The sequence below is a fragment of the Colletotrichum costaricense genome (assembly GCF_030867565.1).
Source record: "Colletotrichum costaricense strain IMI 309622 chromosome Unknown Scaffold_13.1, whole genome shotgun sequence".
Taxonomy (NCBI): domain Eukaryota; kingdom Fungi; phylum Ascomycota; class Sordariomycetes; order Glomerellales; family Glomerellaceae; genus Colletotrichum; species Colletotrichum costaricense.
The window spans coordinates 350643-371956 of record NW_026848242.1 but is presented as its reverse complement, the minus strand read 5'-3'; the positions used below and the strand labels follow the sequence as shown (position 1 = coordinate 371956).

Below are 21314 nucleotides of genomic sequence, written 5' to 3'. Positions count from 1 at the left end.
AGTAGTTTGCCCACCTCAGTGAAATTTACTTCCCTCGGGCGCTGCACACACGGGTCGGGAAGGGAAAGGAAAGAGGGCGGGGTGGGAATATGCGTGTGGTCGTAGCTCCCGTCCTCGCCTGAGGGGGGTCGGCCGGCCGCTGCCCGCCCGGGTTTTTCCCACCTCCATACCACACATTTTTGCTAATTGCCCTGAGGACGACCGCACAGCACCAGCTTGCTTCCCTTTCCCCCACCCGCAAAACCACCACGCCAAACCGTCCCTCTCCCTCCCCAAACTCGTCAATTTTCGAGCCAATCTGCCCACCATGTCGGACGTCCAGGAACGCCTCAAGAAGCTCGGCGCCTCCGCGCGTATCGGTATGTCTGCGTCAATGTCTTTTGTCTCTATGCTGTCGTAATGCTGTCGGTTTTGAAATTGGTAGCTAATATACGCGATGCGCAGGGTATGTGTGAACCTCCGAAAATTGACCCCTCATTTTTTCCCTACACCCTTTCCCTCACCGAGAACACCGCGAAATATCCAGAAAGAAAGACAAAATTGCCTACAAACACAACTCTCGAACCCGCTCATTCGCGGAATGTTTACAAAGAGGAAATGATGACTAACGTATCGATGCTTCGCCCGACGATAGCGGCAAGGGCACTCCCCGCCGCAAGATGAAGCGTGCGCCCGCGCGCTCCGCCGCCGACGACAAGAAGCTCCAGGCTGCCCTGAAGAAGCTCAACGTCCAGCCCATCCAGGCCATTGAGGAGGTCAACATGTTCAAGTCTGACGGCAACGTCATCCACTTTGCTGCTCCCAAGGGTAAATGACCACCAAGCTATCACCATCACACCGTTCACGTCCTCTTTTCCGATGCACCTCTGTTCCTCCACCAGAGGATAGCTCTTCTACCCTCCCATTCCTCTCTCATCGCACGAAGAAGTACCTAGACGTATACTAAAGATGAAACTCTTCCAGTCCACGCTGCCGTCCCCGCCAACACCTTCGCCATCTACGGCAACGGTGAGGACAAGGAGCTCACCGAGCTCGTCCCCGGCATCCTCAACCAGCTCGGCCCCGACTCCCTCGCCTCGCTCCGCAAGCTCGCCGAGAGCTACCAGAACATGCAGAAGGAGGGCAAGGACGGCGAGGAGGACGACATCCCCGACCTGGTCGAGGGTGAGAACTTTGAGAGCAAGGTCGAGTAAGCGGCGAAATACTTCACAACAGAAGATGAAAGATTTGCCGAAAAAGGATCAAGAAATGAAAAAAAGCTCCCAAACCAAACGGTGCCACCCCTCTGCGACTACCTTTATACTTTTTGTCATGGGAGTTCGAGGGAGAAGAGAGATACTTTTTTGATCGAAACCGTCCTTGGGTTCCGTGGATTGCCTATCATCTATGAACGAGCGTGTGGGTTTTAAGGAATGGGAAAATTAACGAGATACAAACTTGACTTCCAACGCAAAAATCTATCGATACGAAGACGCTCCCAATTTGTTTCCCGGCGGTTGAAATTGTGTGCGTCGTTGTGGATGTGAGACGGTGAGAGGAAGTCAGGCTCCTGGGAGACGCTGAAGACTCACCGTTCATGTCCAAACTGCGCAGTATTGTGGTCTCGACAAGATCAACAATCTATACTCACAGCGTGATGAGATGGTGAGACGATGAAGATGCTAAGAGTGATACAAAATGATTTTCTAATTGCGCCGCACTCGTGTCTTTTAGCATCCATACCACCGTGACGAATTCCATCCTACAACCTCGCAAACTCCTCATCCCCAATATTGACAACCCACCCCGCCAACGCAACCCTCCTCGCAGCCTCCTTGACCTCCCTCCGATAAACAAGCATCTCCCCGCCCTTGACCTTGCCATACGCATCAACATCCAACGCCCGCCGCAGCAACCCCCCAACCTCATCGTCGTCACCACCTTCCGTGGCCACCCGCTCCGCCACCGCCGCCGCGAGCTCCCACATCCTCCGCCTGGAAACCAAGCTCGCGCCCCGGACATCAAATGCCTTCCGCCCCTGCAGCACGCCGCCCATCGTCCCCTCATCAACACCACCACCGCGTGTCCAGGCAGCAGCGAGGTTACTCGCCGCAATCTTATCCGCCCCAGCCTTCCTCCTAACCATCCGTTTCGAGAACTCAAATTCTCTAGACGTGGTCCGCACCTCGAACGGCGAGAACCGGTATCCACCCTTCCAACGCGCCGCTTCATCCACGACGGCCTTCATCCGTCCGCTTGCTGAGAAGGCGCGCTCGCAGCCTGTAGCGGAGTACTCCGATTCCGGGAGGATAGCGGACGAGACGTAGGCGTTGCCTGGGTGGATCAGCAGGGATGCCAGCGAGGCGAGGAGGGAGGTGCACTGTTTGAGCGCGAGCTTGTCGGAGCAGGATTTCGAGGTGGTCGGCGGCGCGTCGCCGCGGGCTGGTTTGCGGCGGACGATGCCTAGGTGGGAGAAGTAGGCTCTTCCTGGGAGGGGGGTTGTGTCTGTTGTTGTCTGGGGAGGTGGCGTAGTAGTCGTGCCGGATGGAGAGGCTGAGGACGGAGGCAGTTCCCAGGGTGAAGCATCTTCTTGGGCGGCCATGGTGAGTTCCATGCTTGCATCGCCGCAGGGGGCTTCGGAGCAGTACATGTGTAGGGTGACGTCGTCTCTGATTGCGAAGGGTTGGGGTGAGGAGGGGGAGATGGCGGAGGGTGGGCGTCTTGTGATGATATCTGAGGTGGGCGAGCTGCCCTGCGAGTGGGTGTCGCATTCGTCCAGGAGATAGCGGTTGAAGGCGCGGATGGCGAGGACTTCGGCATGCCAGTCGTGGAGGGCGTTTCCTTTTGCCAGGGGGAGTTTGCTGGCTGGGAGACACTTCATGCCCGTTCTGTGGTAGGTGTTAGTCAAGTGGTCATTGATGACATTTATGAGATAATGATGTCTGATATTGCTACGTATCGTGGAAGCTACGAGGAGTATTGTCCATATAGAATATCGTGAACTAAGAAAGATGAGATCTAGAGTCTGAAGTATGATGTGCCACATGAATCAACTACAAGTTGTACGACCCGAGATCATCCACACGATAACATACACATGATCATCTTACTTACGCGAGTGAGAGACAAGTTAAGACGCCATCTTTTTCGGCAACAATGCCGCTCAGGGGAACCCATTCATGTAGGCCATTGTCTCTAACCTGGGGCCTGCGTTTTGTAGGTAGCTTCTTGAACCGCCCTAGGACAACATCTGCGATCTCATCGGGGTCGGCTGGCATTTTCAGCGGCCGTGATATTCTCATAAGCGGTCTCGTCACCTTAAGCCAACTTTTCATCACCGGTATCCGTTCGACATTTTCTCTCAAGCAAGAACCTGTGTCGTAGGTGCACATCTCGACTTGAAGCTGAGAGTGGGGCTTCTGGACCAGGCAAGCCACAAATCCACTGCACTCTACCTAATATGTGGCGCAGTTCGAGTCAACCACCTCAATATCGGTAATGGCTATCTCCACGTGACACATGCACCACCAAGCAGACCCACTCTTTCGTCCCGTCCGCGTAGGGTTGACGCCCACTAGGCTATTCTACCCTCCCACGACGAATTTCCGAACCAGAGTCGAAAATTGTAGAATCTCGCGAAGAGTGCCAGCCTGGTCTTACCCTCCCCTTCCCGAACCCTTTGACCTCATCGACAAGTCAGCCAACGTTCGCATTCAATACCGCCAATGTACGTTCAATAGATTACCCCCTCGTCCGGTCGACCCTCGATTTTTTTCCTTCCGACTGCTGGCCTAGCGATTACCCAACAAAACCGCAACGTCACCATTTCCGAAAGACAGCCGCTTTCCACGAACAACTTCGCTGGGCCAGACGAGGAGAAGGAATTGAGGGTCGATTACAGGAGGATCTTCCGAAAATTTTCGAGGAATTGTTTTCTGACTGATTATTCAAGATGCGCACGTACGACGACACGTTCTCCGGACAGAGAATCTACCCTGGAAAGGTACGATGATGACAACGCCACCCATCCTTCCCTATATCTCCGATATCATCTTTCCCCCCAGTCGATCGAAGGAACCTGTTGAAAGCATGGCTGGGCAGTCGGGGAGCTCAACCCCAGATGGAAGAGATGGGACATGAGGGGCAACGAGTTGGATGACCGAGCAAGCCATGGGGCAACGATTGATCGACGGGAAAAGGAAAGATGATTGCAAGGAGACGACTTCACGGAGGAGGCAAAGACATAACACTCTGCATGGGAACAAGACGCTGACGAGACTCTGACTACAGGGTAAGCTCTACGTCCGCGGTGACTCCAAGATCTTCCGTTTCCAGAACGGAAAGTCCGAGTCCCTCTTCCTCCAGCGCAAGAACCCCCGCCGCATTGCCTGGACCGTCCTGTACCGTCGCCAGCACCGCAAGGGTATCTCTGAGGTGAGTGCCAAACCGTCGCGACGATGCCGCATGGTCACGTTCGAGATGTAATATCTCGAACCCCTTCACGCGTCGCGAACCTCGACCTTGTAGAAAGCACATGACTGACCCCCACTACAGGAGGTCGCCAAGAAGCGCACTCGCCGTACCGTCAAGGCCCAGCGTGCCATCGTCGGTGCCTCCCTCGATGTGATCAAGGAGAAGCGCTCCATGCGCCCCGAGGCCCGCTCCGCCGCCCGCGCCGCCGCCATCAAGGAGTCCAAGGACAAGAAGAACGCCGACGCCGCCGCCAAGAAGGCCGAGAAGGCCAAGACCGCCGCCGCCGGTGGCAAGAAGGGCCCCATCGCCTCCAAGCAGGGCTCCAAGGGCGCCGCCCCCAAGGTCCAGGCCCGTACCCGTTAAACAGCTTTTTTTTCTAGTCTCTCGTTGAGGATTGGGGGAAAAAAATTTGGGTTTGCGTGATGGGTTTTTCTTCTCTTGACATGATGAAATAAAAAAAGAGTAAAAACATTTCTCTGTCGAGACGGCGTGAGGCTGGTGTGACATGCGGGAAGCAAAGAACAGAAACGGCCACCGACCAATCCCGGCCGAGGGTTAGGTGTTTTTCTTTCAACCCTCCGGCTGGTGAGGGGGAGACCGTTTTTCGAGAAGGAACGAACGCTTCTGACAACAAACGATTGGTGAAAGGCACAATACGACCAGGTTCAAAAAAAAACTTGATTGGAGTCGAGGGTTCACTGTGCTTTGAAACGGGGACTTTGGGGTTCTATAACTACACAATCTCACGGGTAGCACGGAATTTGCATGGAATTGTCCCAACGGGGGATTCTTACCAACGTTTTTGATCCTCGAATCCCGTACTTTGGTGACTAGTCTTTTTGTGTTTTGTACCATTTGAATGGTGACGTGATTCTTGGGAGGTTGACATGCGTGGGAGACAGTCGCCGAGATCTTAAGAGGCGGATATACTGCAATAGATCCCGGGACTCATCCACGAGCTCAAACCTTCCCGTTCCCTTTCCTGCGTTGTTCCCGGAGCGAAGCTACGAGCCGGAGAAGCATCAAACAAAATGCGCTTCGTAGTGGCTGTCACATCATGTATTCCCCTCAACGGAAGTAGAGGGACAGTAGAACTCCTTTGATCCCCCGGCTTCCCGCGCTCGGAATGAGGACTGAACCTTACTCCACACGATAAACGTTCACAAAGCTCAAAATCCCTTCTCCCATCTTACAGTGACATGCGGGGGAGAGGGTATTTTCAGAATTTGCCGTGCCATCACCAGAACTCGCCCTGCTCGATAAACCGTTTCACACGAAAGGCCGTGAAGAAAACAGCAAATGAGGCGGGAAAAGAAACCACATCTCTCATTGTACAAGACGGCCGTCGACAGACATCCATACCCTCGTCCTCACTCGAGTACATCAAGCCCGCTGGTTAAACTCCAAGTAAACATCATACTCTAGCCTTTCTTTCCAAGAACATATCAAACACACACCTCTGGACATCCATCATCTTTTGGGGTCAAGATACCCCAAGTTTATCCGCATCATGCCTACTATGGAAACGAGCCGCACATGTAACATACATCTGCGTAATAGAGCTTACCCGGTGTAAGTATCCAACAACACCATGACTTGCGTCGGGGGAAAGACAACCATCCCCTCCTCCTGTGGTTCCTTCCCCCCGTCCGTCTCTCTTCGCGGCAATATCGCATCTCCGAGCCCCGCTACCGAGACGAAGTCCGTCTGCTCTACTAGCTCTACCGAAGCATCTAACAGCTCACGTTCCAGTCATCGGATCACGTATTTCAAACTAGGCAGAAACATGGCCAGGTCTCATGAACCATTCAGTTTTTGTCTCTATTCTATAAGCGGAAGAAAGTGGTTTCGTGATCCGAAAACCGCCCCAATCTTCGTCTAACGAAAGTTCAAAATTCTAATATGAGCTTTTGTTCTAAACGCGCGTCGGAAAAAGGTTTCCCTTTCTTTCTCCTCTTTCGTCTATAAAAGAGACCATGTCTTGGGCATTTCTCATCACGTAAAAAAAAGGAACCCGCCCAACGCAAAATTCATTAAATCTTTCAAGTGGCACAAGGTACCAACTCTTTACAGAGCCTTGAGAACGGGCTCGGCGCCAGAGACCTCGAGACCCTGGAGCTCAGTCTCCTTCTCGGCGTAGACGACCTTGCCGTGGTCGATGACGATGGCGTAGCGGGCGGTGCGCTCGCCGTGGTTCCAGCCGATGGAGGTGGAGAAGGCGGCGTTAGCGTCGGAGGCGAAGACCTGGGAAAGCCGGGTTAGTTCATCAATGCTTGTGACGGTGGCTGGTATATTGCGCGATGAAAGATGAGAGAAGACACGAATGCAACTTCGCGGGTGAGGCGATTTGAGCGTATCGTGGTATCATGTTGAGACTCTTTTCCCACCCCCTTGTGGAGGGGCAGAGTGGGGGGTGGGGGGCGGGCGGCGTTTATCGGAGTCGGTGAAGGGGTGAGCTCCACGGAAAGAGGGGGAGGGGTAAAACAACACAACGCAACAACACAGCACAGCACAAGCTAGCTGCTAGCTGGAGAAAACAAGTCGAAAAAGAAAAAGAAAAAAAGGTGCAACAGAAACAGCGAGACAGAAACGGGCAAAACTCACAATGAAGTCGTCCTTGATGTTGTTGGCCTTGCCCCAGCCGGACATGACAAAGGGGTCGTTGTAGGCGAGGAAGATGACCTGGTCGACGCCCTTGGCCTTGAGCTCGTCCTTGTGCTCAATGTAGCCGGGCAGGTGGGAGGCGGAGCAGGTGGGAGTGAAGGCACCGGGGATGGAGACGATGACGACCTTCTTGTCCTTGAACTCTGTTGGGAGACGGGAGCAGTTAGCCAAGAGGATCTTGTGATGCTTCGATTGATAGAGAGAGACTTACCCTTGGCGGTGTCGTACTTGATGGGGATACCGCAGACCTTGAAGTCGGCAGTCTCCTCCTGGTGGGGGATGTACTGGAAGGCAACGCCCTCGGGGAACTGCTCGCCGACCTTGAGACCAGACATTTTGATGATTTGGTGTGGGTTGGTTGAGGAAATTGGTGAAGAAAGAAGTGCGTTGGAGGTTTGAGAGTGGATTGGTAGTAGAGTGGTTTGGTGAAGAATGGAAGGAAAGGGAAAACAAGATCAGATAAAGGAAAGGAAGGTAGGGCGAATTAGTAGGTGGGCGGGATATCGAGGGATCGCCGAGTCAGGGTCCCAGGCGCAATTCTGCGAGCTTCCAGGGAAGTGGAGCTCGTGATGATTTGTATTTGAGATACGGATACTACGCTCCTTAGCCGCGGGGCGGCCACTCCTTCCTGGGACCACCGCCGACCATCTCAGGCACAGGCACGACAGGTAGTCTTTTTGTGACGAATACGGGCATACAAGTGGGCAAGGAAGTGCGGACCACTGGGACCTACCGTTGCACTAACAAGAGGCACTCGACGGTTTGATTTGTCTCGGAACCCTGGAGAGCTGTCTTTCTTGTTTGCCCGCTTTCGCGTTTGGAAGCCATGATGCAAAGTATCTTTTTTCTCTTGCTCAAGGTACAAGGTAAGGTACCAAGTAGATAACGGCAGCATTCAAAGTGACAACAGACAGAATATCCGTATGGGGGAGGTACGAATAGATGACATGTACCTTGAACTCTGATAACACCAGCCAAATGCGCACCTTTTCGGCCCACAGAGTGACATGACGCAAGACCGGGAATTTATGCCGCGTCCGTTTGGGCTCCGATCCCCGGCCTCTCTCCCCCGGTGGGGGGAGGCGAACAAGGGCCCCTCTCGGCCGTCCGAGCATCCAGCCTGTCGGCCTTCTACCAACGTCCTTCGGAGTTACTGTGCCAAGACGTTGTGACTCTGGGAGCCTTTTTGTCATCATGGCGAGGTCCGGGTACTCCAGACCCGGGCGGCGTGACATTTCTGGATGTTGGTGGTCATTGGCGTGCAGATGGTACAAAGTCGGCGAGCATGTGCTTGTCTGGAATTACCTGACTTTCATCGTCTGAAGAACCAGCTGCCTGTACTCAGTAAAGTCAATCCTGCGGTACCTGGTTCACACAACGACAGACCGCAACTGCAGCCAGCGCGGCTCTGTGTGATGAGGCAGAAGTTGCGCCGGCGTCGGCCGTTGCTTGTTGCTGTAGCGCTCACTCCGCAAGCCATCCGAAGTTTGAAAGACTCATCATGCTCAGGCTAGATTGGAATTTCTCAACTAGAGCTGAAAGGTTGAAAATCAATTTTTTTGCGCCTCATCTGACGTCGCTTCGTAAGAGCAGAACCCGCGGTGTTTGCCAAGGGCGCTGATGACAGCTGACAAAGGCCGAACCCCCGGCAGCCTGTGCCTGTGATTGGTTGCATCGTCCGGTGCTTATGTCTTCTTCCAGCATGATTGACATGTTCAAAACTGCTGTCTTTGCCATGGCGATAGCTCCATGACTTTAGGCATCATCACTTGGAAAGATCGCATTGCTTGAATCATGACCAGCCAAGACGAAGCCAGACCACCGTTCCCACCCTTCACCGAGGAAACCGCGAGGATCAAGGTGAAGGCGGCCCAGGATGGATGGAACTCCAAGTCCGTGCCCCTCAGCAACCGAAGCAGACGCCCACTGACATCGCCGCAGAAACCCCGCAAAAGTGAAGATGGCTTACACGCCCGACTCCATCTGGCGCAACAGAGACACTTTTCTCCAGGGTCGAGATGAGATTGAGCAATGGCTCACCAAGAAGTGGGAGAAGGAGAATGGCTACCGACTGCGCAAGGAGTTGTTCGCCTTCACCGATAACAAGGTAAGCTCCCCAGAGTCACCGTTGACCCCGCAGCTGTGGCTGCGCTTTTGAGAGATCACTGACCATTGGAACAAGATTGCCGTCCAATTCTGGTATGAGTGGCATGATGAGTCGGGACAATGGTGGCGGACGTATGGTCTCGAGGATTGGACCTTTGCTGAGAACGGGCTTATGCGCAAGAGACAGATGAGCGGGAACGATGTCAAAATTGAAGACACAGAGAGGTGGTTCCGGGATGGCGTTGATGTGAATACCGTTGATATCTCTGAGAGGCACTGGTAAAATCTGTCCTCTGTGCCAAGACATTGTCAGAACTGCAAAGATCCGAATCCTTCCCGTAGATTAGGTAGTAGGGCACGACTTCCAATGATTCGTAGTATGGCTCGTGTTCCTGGCGGCAGGGTTTTTGTCTCGAAGTAATGAGTCCGGAATCCTCTCTGCTGACACCTGTGCGTCTGTCGGATAAATTGGAAATCACTGTCGAAAATGCGCCGCCATGTCTTGAGATTTGGGGAAATGTTATCAATCGGATGAGGAACGAGACAGGCACATATCTTTTCAAGACATTCCATAGAAGGCCAATGTTCGAAATACCAAAAACAGGCGTAAATATGACTAGCAAGCCGCCCACGAGGAATTCGCGAGTTCTCCACGAGGCGGGAAGTGTGAGTGACTGCCCCCTCTGATCCTGGGAGCTAAGCACCTACACACCTTGGTCAAGATCCTTAGGCCAGCACATGGGCGGCACGCTCCTGACTCTCATGGAATACATCTTGCCAGCGAAGATAGGAAGGTGAGTTGTGCCATGGTCCACGCTAGAGAACTTTCTTGGTTTCGAGTAGAAAGACGTAGGGAAGACTTAGCGTCGTGTGGTCCAGGTCGCCAAGCGCATGACAGGAGCTTGACGCCACGATCCAAAGAGGCGGTTATGGAGACCAGAGAGACGATGCGAGAGCTAGGGGAAGGGAGAGGCTCCTGCGCGAGGACGAGATGATGGCAATTAGCAAAGCATCAACCTCGGCCGACGGTTCGCGTTGTTATATGAGATTGCCCGAATCTGTCATCGTTCCAATCAAGGCTTTTGAGGATAGGTACCAAGAAATGTAGCTTTGCCAGAAGCCAAACAAGAAGAGCAGAGACGAAGGGCTGTGACGAAAACCATCAGCTTGCATATGATCACGCCGCGTTCAGAGCAGTCACAGATACACACAATGGTCATTTTGCGGCACGATAGGCGAGCCAATACCTTATACAGAACGCAGCTGGAAACATGCCCGGCGATCTGTTCCTCTCGGGCCGGAAGCAGCGTCGCAATCGGGTAACGTGTGACGTTTGGCTCGGCACAGGGGTTCTGGCCGCCCATTGGGCCGTCCGTCCCGCTGGAGGGGGGTCGCTTCGAGATGACTGCAATGATTTGCACCAGGGGTATTTTCAGCTTTGTGACCTGAATGGAATGCTATCTTGTCCTCTGCATCGACAGCTGCTGCAGTGCGACAGTGCGAAGGTGAGGTTGGAGTAAGATGTGGTCTTTGCCAATGTTACAGGCGGCCGATTCGCAAAGTAGAGCTACTGAAAGCTGGCTCGATCGGATAGGTGGTTCATCGACGCTACACAGAAAAGGCGCTGCTCGGAAGACGGTTGGCACAAATCTGGGAGGGGGGATGGACGCACAAAGACTGACCTCGGGGCGATGGTTAGGTACGGCGACCATGTCACCATGGTCGGCGACACTAGCGAGACCGAATAAGCCGAGGTAGTCTACTAAGGCTTTTGGTGATTTGGTGCGACAGGCTGGATATGGGGTTTTCTCAGGCTGGCTGGACTTGTCTAGCTGGTGGGTGACGGTGGGTGAAAGTGAGGAGCTAGGATAAGGTGGTGGTTGAGTGGTTGTTTGATTGGCCGTTGGTGTAAGCAGGGATAGATTTATCGATTAGCGAGAAGACATGATCAAGGCGCCCCTTCAAACTCTTCTTCACATTCTTCGCAGGGATGGTTTGAAGAGGCTAGTCGTCTCGTTACTGCTTCTAGCCTGACCGATCTGGTTCGCTGAGGAGAGCCTTGACACTATGACTAGATACCTGGCATGAGGACCAGGCAGGGGAGTATTAGCATGAGATGATAATGTGGCAAAAAGCAAATGCTGTTTGGGGCTGGTTGAAGGTGGCCGACCTTGGTGGAGAGGATTCGTGTAAGTAATCTCGTCTGATCTTTGAGTTGTCTGTCGTTGCAGTCGTCTGATGAAATTTGGGAAGAAAAGGAATTCAGGCGGACCTATTACATAAATCGAACGCTCAAACTCAATTCTCCGGGTAAGGTTCCCTGCCTTACAAATGGAAGTCGTTTCTTGAGAGTCATATGGCAGGTGCGAACAAGGTACGAATAGTAGAGAGAGGGGAGGAAACATCGTCAATCGATCTCGGGGAAGGAACGCGCACAGACCGTCGTTCAGGAGACCCTGCCAGTACTTTAGGTACCTTCTGGCCTACCTTAGTACCTCAGTAGTACAGAGGAATAGGTACCTTCACCACCACCAACCCCTTGCCTCTATTTTTTCTCCCCCTTCCACCTGGGCAGCATGTTTGTCTTTCTTTTTCTCATCTTCTTCTTCTCTCTTCCCCCGGTCAGATGGGGATACCTACGTACGGATACTTCCCATCAAGCACGCCAGGCACGCCTCTCTCAGCAATCCCGCGCTTGTGTCGTAGCTCCACCGTCTGTTCACAGCCTGCCCTACGCCGGATCAATATCTCCTGAGCGCCGTTAGGCGACTGGCATACCTAGACCCAAAGTCAAACTCGACTTGGACCACGTTACGTTACCTACTAGCACCTTTCGTGATCCGACTTGACGGGCTTTGGGGATGGGGACTGATGGACTACAGTCTCCTCAGTCCGGAAGCCTTGACCTCATCCGTTGATAGACTCAGCGCCATGAAGAACAAAGGGAGTCCTGCCTCGGCCTCTCGGACCCGGAGCTCTTCTCCGTCCACCACCAGACGACGATGGCAAGTCTGGAGGCTTGATGTGGGAGGCGCCGCCTGCTCTCGTCATGGTCCACCTCCTTACGGCCGCCTCCTACGCCTCTGTGCCCCGGGCCCGGTCCCCTGGAGAAAAGAGAGGAACGAGTCCTAAGGATTCGCGCGAGCCTCGCTTGACCTCGAACCAACTTCTGATGCTGACTATTGTCCTGTCAGGTTGTTGCTGCAACAACTTGAGGTGAAAGCAGCACCCGATAAATATTCGAGGGGTTTCACTCGCCTTCCAAAGACATCACTAATCATTGTCACGCCGGTTTGAAAAATTTCCAGGCCTTTGGGTGTCTTCTCCACGCTCTCCTCTTGCCGATCTCCTGCAATCTCCCACATAAAAGGTATCCGTACCTATTACCAGCCAATTCCGCACTCTGCAGAGTCGATTTTCCCCAAGCAGGGAAGACAAGCCCAGCTGTGAACTGTCTCAGCCGAACAGACGCTCCTTACTCGTTCAGGAAAGCCTCGATGCTAGTGCCGGGCCACTCCACCAATCGCCACGATGCTGCAAGAGATCGACAGTGATTTCGCTGCTTCGGGAGCTTCGTCACTTATGGCTTCGAAGCAGGTCTGCAATGGGAGAATGGGCGTTCTTGAGGCGCCCGGTCACTTGGTCACCTCGTTGCACTGCTTTTGGCTCACTCAGTCCTCGTTTGTCTTGTCACCATAGCATAGCAGAGATGTTTGGGCCTTCGCCTCGCAAACGCAAACGCAAAGCGCTGTGATTCTTCGTATTGTCCAAAACAATGGCCACAACAACGCGAGGCGTGCCAGGTAAGCAAGGGCTCGCTGCGTAAACTTTGAAAATCAACGATGCGGTTGCTAGCGCCGTTCTTGCTTCTTCTCCTTCATACCCACATGCATCCACGGCCAGGGCCATGTCTCTCAATGTTCTACTATCTCATGCTGCATACAGAAAATCAGAAATGAAGATACATGCCTACTCCGTACTGCACGGTACATCGCCTCCACCCTCACGCGGGTGCGCTATTCCTTCTGCGTCGTCCTCCATGCCTGCCAAGCGTGCCCTCAATATCAGCATCACCAAGCAAGTCCGAGAAGAAAGCACATCCCTACACACCATGTCGTTCCCACCCGTCCGCATTCCGCCAGGAAACAACAAACGTCTGGACGCCTCACCCATCCCAATTCCCAGTGTCCCACAGGGACCCCGGCTACAGGTCGATTTCGCGCTTTCTGGATGGGCCCAGCTTCAGCCCTCTCCGTCAACGGAAGCCAGCCATGGCCAAATAAAGTAGTCTTTCCGTCGAAATGTGTGTGGGGCTGGCCATCGTCCTGGCCCTCCCCAGCAGCCCTCGACTCTCCTCAACTCTCGAGATATCTGGGCATGGGTTCACAGGCACGCCTACGCCTACACCTGCTTTTCTTCTCTCACTGCTATATCAGTCGTCTTGTGCCCTCGACCGTTTCCCCCGTTCCTTCATCTCCCATCTTAGTTGTGTTCTTCGCTACTCCCAACCCCTTCTACCCCTCCCGCAAGGCGAGCACTATTCTTCATTGTGCAGTAGCTTGTAGTTCGTTCCAACCCTACCTTGAGCCCAACACTACTCTCTTTCCCTCAACTTTGTCCGGTCTTACCCGTGGAACGTCATTCCTGGACCTGGATACTACAAGTTAAAGGCGGTCTCTTTCGATCAAAGGTTTCTGGACATTCACTCACACTCACTGTCCTACACCCTAGAACCTAAGACCACCTATTTCATTCGCTTCTCCACCTACTACCAACCAGACTGCGACATTTCGTGTCACTTCTATCAAATATCCAACTATGGGTCTTCTACCTCTCACCTACCGCCGACCGGTATACGTCAGCAACACCAGCTCAGCTCGCGGGAGCACTTCAGATGTATCTGACAGTGGCAATGAAAAGCAGAGCAATACCTCCTCATCCTTGCGCTCCGGCAATTCTGGAAAACTGCAGGGCATCCCAGAGTCGCTCACTTTTGACAAGATTATCAACGGTGGCACATGTCCTGTAGGTTGCCTCTCATGACTTTGATACTGTCCAAAGTATTGACTTGATAGCCTTGTACCGTGCGTGACTTCATGAACTACCTGATATATATTGAGCATGCGGCAGAAAACCTTCAATTCTTCCTCTGGCACCGGGACTTCCAGAAGCGTTTTGGGGAAGCAAAGACGTCTGACATGTCTCTCGCTCCCGAGTGGACCGAAACCATGGAGACTGATCTGCTTCAACGCATGAACAAGGAAAAGTCACAGAGGATGCGCAAGAAGCCCGGCCAAGAGATATTCAAGGGAACCGATTTCGAGAAGAAGGGTGCCACGAGCGGCATCGTGCAAGATTCCAACAACCCTTTCCACACCCCTCCACGCACCCCAAACGACTACGAAGGCTCAGTCTACACGGGGTCTCAAGGCGTGTCGAATGCCGATTCGTACCGCTCTCAGGCCAGTGATGCATTCGCGGCCGTGGGTGCCAAGCAGCCTTGTAAGTTGTCAGACTCGAGGGCTTCAAGGCATTTGCTGACTGGATCTAGTCACCATACAACCATTCCGTGAAGAGATTGATCGTGTTATCGCCACGTACATTATGGAGGGTGCGCCGCGACAGCTCAATCTCTCGGCCAAGGAACGTGACGCCACTCTTCACGCCCTTGCGTACACTACCCATCCTACAGCCTGCCGCTTGGCCATCAAAGTAGTTGAGAACTCTCTCCGCCAGCAGGCTCACCCCAACTTCATTCGTTGGTCCATCTGCAACGGTAACCCCGCTCGCGTCTTCTTCGCCCGGGCTCTCGGCGTTGGTCTCATTGCTATCGCCTTTGTCGTCGCCATCTTGATTACTCTCAGCCGTGCGGGCCGCGGATGGCGAGCACTGGCTGCCATTGGATGGGTTTTGGGCATTTCCACCTTGGTCGCAGCCTACAAGGGTATGTGCGTTGTCCTCCACGGTATGCACCATCGTCACGTTCGTCCCTGGGAGCTCTTCGTGGACGAGGAGAATGACGACCGCAAGACTTCCTTCGACACGTTTGGATCTAACAACAGCTACGAGTCGGAGCCTTGGGTCATCAAGTATGAGAAGCGCAACATTGTCCGCAAGATCTTCGACCGCGAGGTGTGGATTGAGGAGCCTGCTCTACGCACCATCCAGGACACCATCTTCCTTCAGGCAATGCTCTGTGCCGTTCTCGTTGGCGGTGTCCTCACCGCCATCTTTGTTGCCATCCCAAAGCACGGGTACTTTTGAGTGTGTCTTTGTCTGATACAGACAGCTGGGATAGCTTGTATCGCAAAGCTTCTGTTTGTTGGTGGCCGTAATAGGTGTAATTGAGTATGTGAAGGATGCTTGGAACGGACGATGAGAACCAAAATACCATTTTGCTTGGGCGCGGCGTATACGGTGGAGGGATCATGTTTTGTCGTATGGCTTTGTATATCAAGACATGGAAATTTATATACCAGATTCAGCTCCAATGACGCGATGTGAAGAAAGTTTGCCCCTCACGTGTATACGTCAGCAGGGCAAGTCTTTCAGCCGGGTACAAAGCTCAACTATCTGGTATTGAGTTGCGTGCCATCGAAAGTTCATAGGATACAGATGACAGGGCGATTTCTACTACCTTGATCTAGACGAGTCACTCCATGTTATGGTATCACTTGAGCTCACTTGCATTTGTTTAACTCGTGCTATCGACTGAGGGGGTTTCATTACCTCGCCTGCAACAAGCCTGAATCAACGACCGGAAGGCTCTCCTCTTGTGATCATGTTTCTTCTCAAGATCAAGAACGCCAACCGCAAGCGAAGCAGTCATTGCGACACTACAAAGTTACATAGACTTGAGGCAGGAGAGCCTCTGATGATAGGCCTCGGAAGAAGGGAGACTCCGGACGAAAAAATAGAGGGAAGGGGGGGGAAGATACCCTGATCGTGCATGAACACAACCCATCTAATCCCATCTCAACTCAAAGTATGCCTCCACCGTCTGAGGATGCCTGGTGGCGGGGAAGTTGAGCCACTAAAAGTTTAAATTCTACCTATACAACATGAAACTGAGACGTTTACCCTCCCCCCCTCGGCGGTGTAAATCCGGCTGATGCAGGGCAACCCGAGACGAGAGACTCATTCCAGAAACGGGCAATGCCGTAAATAGCGGGCCTCCCTCCCCCAGGCGACCTTCGGACTTTGTCAGAGAGCTGAGGCACGTAGTCATCCGGCGGTGGTTTCTAGGGTATCCTCCCATCTTCGAGATCTACCTCCCATCTTCGAGACTACGGATACAGAATCGGAACAATGTTCTAGTGTCCCCGTCAGACATGGGCACAGACGGAAAAGTCTGTGGATATGGTCTTTTTCTGAATCCATCGTTGGCGTTCCTCGTTCGGTGGGGGTGAGCAGACCCCTGTCGCGCGGAACTCTCATCGAACCAGTAAGACGCGCCGTTTGTGAGTAGCGACTACCTGATGCGGCAATGGCCACGGGAGAGCCTGAGAGAACGCCAACCTCATTGATCGACAGCATCTACGTTCATCCCGCGTCTCTTTGTTAAACGGACGAGAATGGGTGCGATGTAGTATCCAGAACATCCATCATTTTTCTTTTATGATCTTCGCTAAGGGCGTAGTGCGGTTGAGGTATCCGTGGGAAGATCTCGAACAGGTCCATCTCCCCCGTACACGCGAAATCCGGATTCGCAGACGATGGTATATGCATGCCTACGACAGCGTTGTCCGATCAGAACGATGGACCAAGAAGACACAGGCAAGTGAGAGCTGGAGGCTGACGAAGCGTACACGTTTTGACGTTCAAAGTCTAAATGCCAAAACATCAGACCAGTCAGTCACAAAAAAAACTCCGTCGGAAAAAGGCAACACAACTATCAGACGACTCAATGATACTAAAATAAGAGAATTACCATCCCAGCCCCTGCTGTTTTCTTCATTACAGATTTTTCCTCCTCTCTTTGGGCGTGCGTGCAAGGCGTCTGGTTTCCCATGCGTCAGGAACGAGGCCTACCACGCGGCATCTTGACTCGAACCCTGATCTTCTAGGATGCCTTGAAACGAGACCTACGCGCGCGCCAAGTCATGTCAATCAACTCACTTCACCTGAATCTTGGGACAAGCTTCGCCTGCCTCACAAGACGAGCAGGATACCCAGATACCAAGACGCCCGGAGACTTTTCGAAGTCCCTCTCCAAGGTACCCTTCAGAAGGTGGTACTATTGACTCGTGACACTCGCGATGCCTTCCGAACAGGTCGGACTTTCCATCATGCGCGGTTCATCTCAAACAACGGGGTCAATGATGATCTACCGACTCGTTGTTGAATACGTCCCATCCAAAGCATACAGACAACCCCAGTACTCCGGATCTCCCTCTCAGACGGTAAGCCAGCACGACATCAGACCAGACCAGACCAGACGGGCCCCAAACGAGCGGGACCGGTTCACCCAGCACTCTGGATTCGGTTCTCGCCTAAGGATTGTCAAACGTTCTCACCCTTTTGAGGTTGGATGCGTGGGTGCCTCCCATGAGACAATGCGAGTCGATCGCAAACCACGCGTGGGTGGTGGATCGAGGCAGAGTGATATATATGTCGCCGTCAATCCCTCGAATTTCATCCTCCCAGCTATCAACTTCCAGCATCACCTCTACACAACATAATCAAACTACATAATCACGCCGTCTTCATCAATCCCAACGTAGTCTATCAAACTCACAAACCCATAAACAAAACAAACCCCGTACGACACCTTCCACAACCAAGATGCGCGCCTCATCGGTCCTCGTGGCTCTCTTCGCTACCCTCGCTGTCGCCGTCCCAAGCAACCTCGACTCCGTCAACCTCCCCTCCCTCCTCGAGACCCGCCAATGCGCAAAGGCGGGAACGTGTTCCAAGGGCGGCGACAAGGGCGAGAGCTGCTCGGCGCTAAAGTGCTGCAGCAATTCCAAGTCTGGTCGTGGCGGACAGGTACTGTTTCTCACCCCTCTACCACTCTTTGAGCGTCCTATTTACCGCCTCTTGTCTGTCGTAATATTTTTGAAGTAGAAGTCATACTCTAATACCCTCGTTACTTATTAGGTCTGCTGCTGCAACTGAGAACTAAGGATACCACACATCAGGAGATTTAAGAAGAAAAGCATATGGAACACGTAGTTGGGCTTGTAGTTTCAAAATCAAGTTTATTTCGATGGAATCTCCTACTTTATCGCATCTATTGACTGCTTGAGTGGTCTACCAGGGACGAAATCCCAGACGATCAAGACATCTCTCTCATGGACATTGAGGCCGAGGCCGCGGCCGAGGAGGAGGAGAATGATGATGAAGCCGACGAAGACGACTATGATTACGGCGATGACGATGACGACAGCATGTATGAGGATGCATCGGACAGCTCGAGCGACGATGATGAGGAAGACACAGAAGACTTCCAAAACGAGGTAGATTTTCGACCGCCCTCGACTTAAGCTTTTCAGGCAAGCAGCCATGCTTTTCTTCCACCTTCCAAGGTTCCTAGTCGATACACCTCTTTTTTCTTCCATCCTCCGAGGACACCAACCAGCACCCATATTTTCCACCCTTCAAGGTCATCACTCAGCGTTGATAAACATTGTTCTGATCCGCCGAGTCGCACCTTTCTCCCTCTACCGCCCTCCGACTCGGCTTGGACTTGCCGTTATAAAGTCAGTGTCTGTCGCATGAGGTAAATAACTGGTAATCGCCCACTTTACTTTCTGCATATCCTCTTCGCAGGACACTCTTGATTCTCCACCTAGCATCTTCAAATTTTCAGCTGACATTATCACTTCTCTAGGCACGCACATTTACACAAGGCGTCGTTCATCGCACATCATGGCCTCTTCCGACGCTAGTCGCAGTGTGCCCATCGCGCAATATCAGGCAACGACGCAGCTTACCCTGTTTCCTCACTCGCCGCCAGACCCGTATGGTCATAACATATACAAATTTCCAGAGGGTCTTAGAGAAAAGAGTATCCTGTCGGAGCGAGAGGCCGGAATGTCCAAAACGGCTCGGTGTTTCGACGACGAGAACCAGCCTTATCTTCTCAATACAGACCAGCACGACAATCCAGACACCAGCTTGCGCATCGAGGTTGTAAGGGTCCTTTCTGGCGGTCACGGTCGCGGCAACCAAGTGGTCTTGGTCAAGATCCTTCACATGCCCAGATGCGATCCCAAGTTTCCTCTTCCCGACAAGGAAGAAGTCGCAGTCGCCAAGATCTTTGACCCCTTGTTCTATAGCACTTCATTCCCCGAGGATCTGCCCTTTTGGAAAGATACATCCAGAGCCGACATGAGACTGAGTCGCGAGGCTGGCGCGTACAAGGAACTGCACGAGAACGACCTGACTGGCTATCCGCATCTCGCCCCTCAGTACTACGGCTGTTGGACGACCTGTCTTACGAGCTACTCTCCAGACTGCGAGGGAAAGACGCGACATGTTGGCCTTGTACTCCTGGAGTACATCGAGGGAAGCAGCATTCAAGCTATATGCCGCCACGACGACGATGACGTCCTAATCCCCCCCACACAACGAACCTACTTGGTCCCGAACGGCCCTGATTCGATTCATTTTGACCTTGAGAAACGCTTGGACATTCTAGCTCAACTTATCGAGGGAACCATCAAACAGATATACAAAGGGGTCTGGCATGACTACGTTGAGCCAGAGAACGTACTCATCTCCATGCGGAACAAATCAACCCTCCTTGAGACGCAAAGAGTCTGTCTCATCTCCTACGATATCTGTTCGATCGATTTCAAACTCAGGGATCCCGTCGACAGATGGTCGCGGTTTCCTCACCCTCCGCATCCTACCAAATGCTTCGATCTTGACCGATTTCATAGTTTTGGTGGCTGGTGGCCTCTCGATTGGGAAAATGGCAAAGGAGATGAGCACTTCGAAAATTGGCTGCTTGAACGCTTCGGAGAACATGACTCCGATAGGTACTCCTGCAATATGTTGTACTCAAGAGAATGGCTGAAGCGGGAGAGAGAAATCGCTAGAAAGAAGGCGAGAATCAAGAAGAAGAGAGAGATGGAGAAGGAGAAGAAGAGAGCGAGGAGGTCGAAGGCGAAGGAGAGGAGGGCTGCGAAGAAGGCTGCCGCAGAGAAGACAGCGGCGGAGAGAGATACCATCACAGGACTGAGCTCGTCGGCCGCCGCCCTACGAATCACTTACACAGAGACCGCAGGCATTGCCTTCATAAAATCTTTGATGGCAGCCTGGAAGGAAGGATTGAAAGCGGACAAAGTCGGCCAAGGACACGAGGGCGAGGATCCTCGAGGAGATTCAGTCGCGCAACCAAGCTCGTTGACTGAGACCCAGAGCCCCTCAGTGTCTCTGGAAGCAGATGCGGAAGCAGCTGAAGCAGAGGAGGCCAGCCAGGAACACAAGGGTGATGGCTCTTAGGAAGAGTTGGTCACTCGCGCAAGTTCATCCACTGAGGCTCCGAGCCCCCGAATGTCATTGAAATCTAGCGCGGAAGCAGTGTCAGAGGAAATCACATGGATTCATGGCAAGGACGAGGATCCTCAGAGAGAGTCAAGTGTGCAGCCAAGCTCATTGAGAGGATCCCGGAGACGCCCAATGTCGGCGGCGCAGTTGAAAGCCAAGGTCAGGATGCCTGAGGCTTTCCAGAGAGAACGCGACGCGCTGAGCCGTCAAGCTCGTGCTTCTGATCCTGAGTCTCATGAGTAATTATCTTCCGGGTGGAGCGTCTAGTTATAGGTATTGAAGCAAACTATGATAGGGCAGAAGACTCATCAGTGTTATGTTGTGTTCGAACTATGATCTCAGAGTGTGTTTGATAAACTATAACCTCCCTGCTTGGAAACGAGGGTACGCACGACAGAGGTCAGTTGGGCTCCGCTCTTTAGGGGTCACTCTGCCAATCGTAGCCTCGTGGCGTATGTATAGATCCAACCGAATGCGAACAGGCCCTGCCTTTCCACTTTGATTTACTTCAGTGATGTAGCAAGGTATATCTGCTATGTGAATGCCCCTCATTGCTTGTTGAAGCTTCGAGGTGCGTTGGTAATCAACTGGAGTGA

The 21314-nt window shown here is 52.8% G+C and overlaps 10 protein-coding genes across 10 annotated transcripts; 8 read left to right on the top strand and 2 right to left on the bottom strand.

Moving 5' to 3' along the window:
- Positions 1–307: 307 nt before the first annotated feature.
- On the top strand, positions 308–1193 carry CCOS01_11562 (nascent polypeptide-associated complex subunit beta; the record flags this gene model as incomplete). Its single annotated transcript, XM_060459715.1, has 4 exons — positions 308–359; positions 445–451; positions 635–807; positions 964–1193. The coding sequence occupies 4 exons, from the start codon at positions 308–310 to the stop codon at positions 1191–1193; spliced, it is 462 nt and encodes a 153-aa protein (XP_060309546.1).
- Positions 1194–1741: 548 nt separating this feature from the next.
- Positions 1742–3314, bottom strand: CCOS01_11561 (adenosine-deaminase; the record flags this gene model as incomplete). The annotated part of the gene is made up of 2 exons (XM_060459714.1): positions 1742–2867; positions 3094–3314. The coding sequence occupies 2 exons, from the start codon at positions 3312–3314 to the stop codon at positions 1742–1744; spliced, it is 1347 nt and encodes a 448-aa protein (XP_060309545.1).
- Positions 3315–3931: 617 nt separating this feature from the next.
- CCOS01_11560 (60S ribosomal protein L24) lies at positions 3932–4815 on the top strand (the record flags this gene model as incomplete). Its single annotated transcript, XM_060459713.1, has 3 exons — positions 3932–3982; positions 4270–4413; positions 4534–4815. 3 exons carry the CDS (start codon positions 3932–3934, stop codon positions 4813–4815), a joined length of 477 nt encoding a protein of 158 aa, XP_060309544.1.
- A 1704-nt stretch (positions 4816–6519) lies between these two features.
- CCOS01_11559 (redoxin) lies at positions 6520–7451 on the bottom strand (the record flags this gene model as incomplete). The annotated part of the gene is made up of 3 exons (XM_060459712.1): positions 6520–6696; positions 7057–7259; positions 7328–7451. The coding sequence occupies 3 exons, from the start codon at positions 7449–7451 to the stop codon at positions 6520–6522; spliced, it is 504 nt and encodes a 167-aa protein (XP_060309543.1).
- A 1459-nt stretch (positions 7452–8910) lies between these two features.
- Positions 8911–9505, top strand: CCOS01_11558 (uncharacterized protein; the record flags this gene model as incomplete). The annotated part of the gene is made up of 3 exons (XM_060459711.1): positions 8911–9008; positions 9058–9223; positions 9299–9505. 3 exons carry the CDS (start codon positions 8911–8913, stop codon positions 9503–9505), a joined length of 471 nt encoding a protein of 156 aa, XP_060309542.1.
- Positions 9506–10493: 988 nt separating this feature from the next.
- On the top strand, positions 10494–10742 carry CCOS01_11557 (uncharacterized protein; the record flags this gene model as incomplete). The annotated part of the gene is made up of 1 exon (XM_060459710.1): positions 10494–10742. One exon carries the CDS (start codon positions 10494–10496, stop codon positions 10740–10742), a length of 249 nt encoding a protein of 82 aa, XP_060309541.1.
- Positions 10743–13129: 2387 nt separating this feature from the next.
- CCOS01_11556 (uncharacterized protein) lies at positions 13130–13510 on the top strand (the record flags this gene model as incomplete). The annotated part of the gene is made up of 1 exon (XM_060459709.1): positions 13130–13510. The coding sequence occupies one exon, from the start codon at positions 13130–13132 to the stop codon at positions 13508–13510; it is 381 nt and encodes a 126-aa protein (XP_060309540.1).
- A 530-nt stretch (positions 13511–14040) lies between these two features.
- On the top strand, positions 14041–15486 carry CCOS01_11555 (uncharacterized protein; the record flags this gene model as incomplete). The annotated part of the gene is made up of 3 exons (XM_060459708.1): positions 14041–14247; positions 14298–14724; positions 14774–15486. The coding sequence occupies 3 exons, from the start codon at positions 14041–14043 to the stop codon at positions 15484–15486; spliced, it is 1347 nt and encodes a 448-aa protein (XP_060309539.1).
- Positions 15487–18006: 2520 nt separating this feature from the next.
- CCOS01_11554 (uncharacterized protein) lies at positions 18007–18339 on the top strand (the record flags this gene model as incomplete). Its single annotated transcript, XM_060459707.1, has 2 exons — positions 18007–18210; positions 18322–18339. 2 exons carry the CDS (start codon positions 18007–18009, stop codon positions 18337–18339), a joined length of 222 nt encoding a protein of 73 aa, XP_060309538.1.
- Positions 18340–19092: 753 nt separating this feature from the next.
- On the top strand, positions 19093–20673 carry CCOS01_11553 (uncharacterized protein; the record flags this gene model as incomplete). Its single annotated transcript, XM_060459706.1, has 1 exon — positions 19093–20673. One exon carries the CDS (start codon positions 19093–19095, stop codon positions 20671–20673), a length of 1581 nt encoding a protein of 526 aa, XP_060309537.1.
- Positions 20674–21314: the final 641 nt, after the last annotated feature.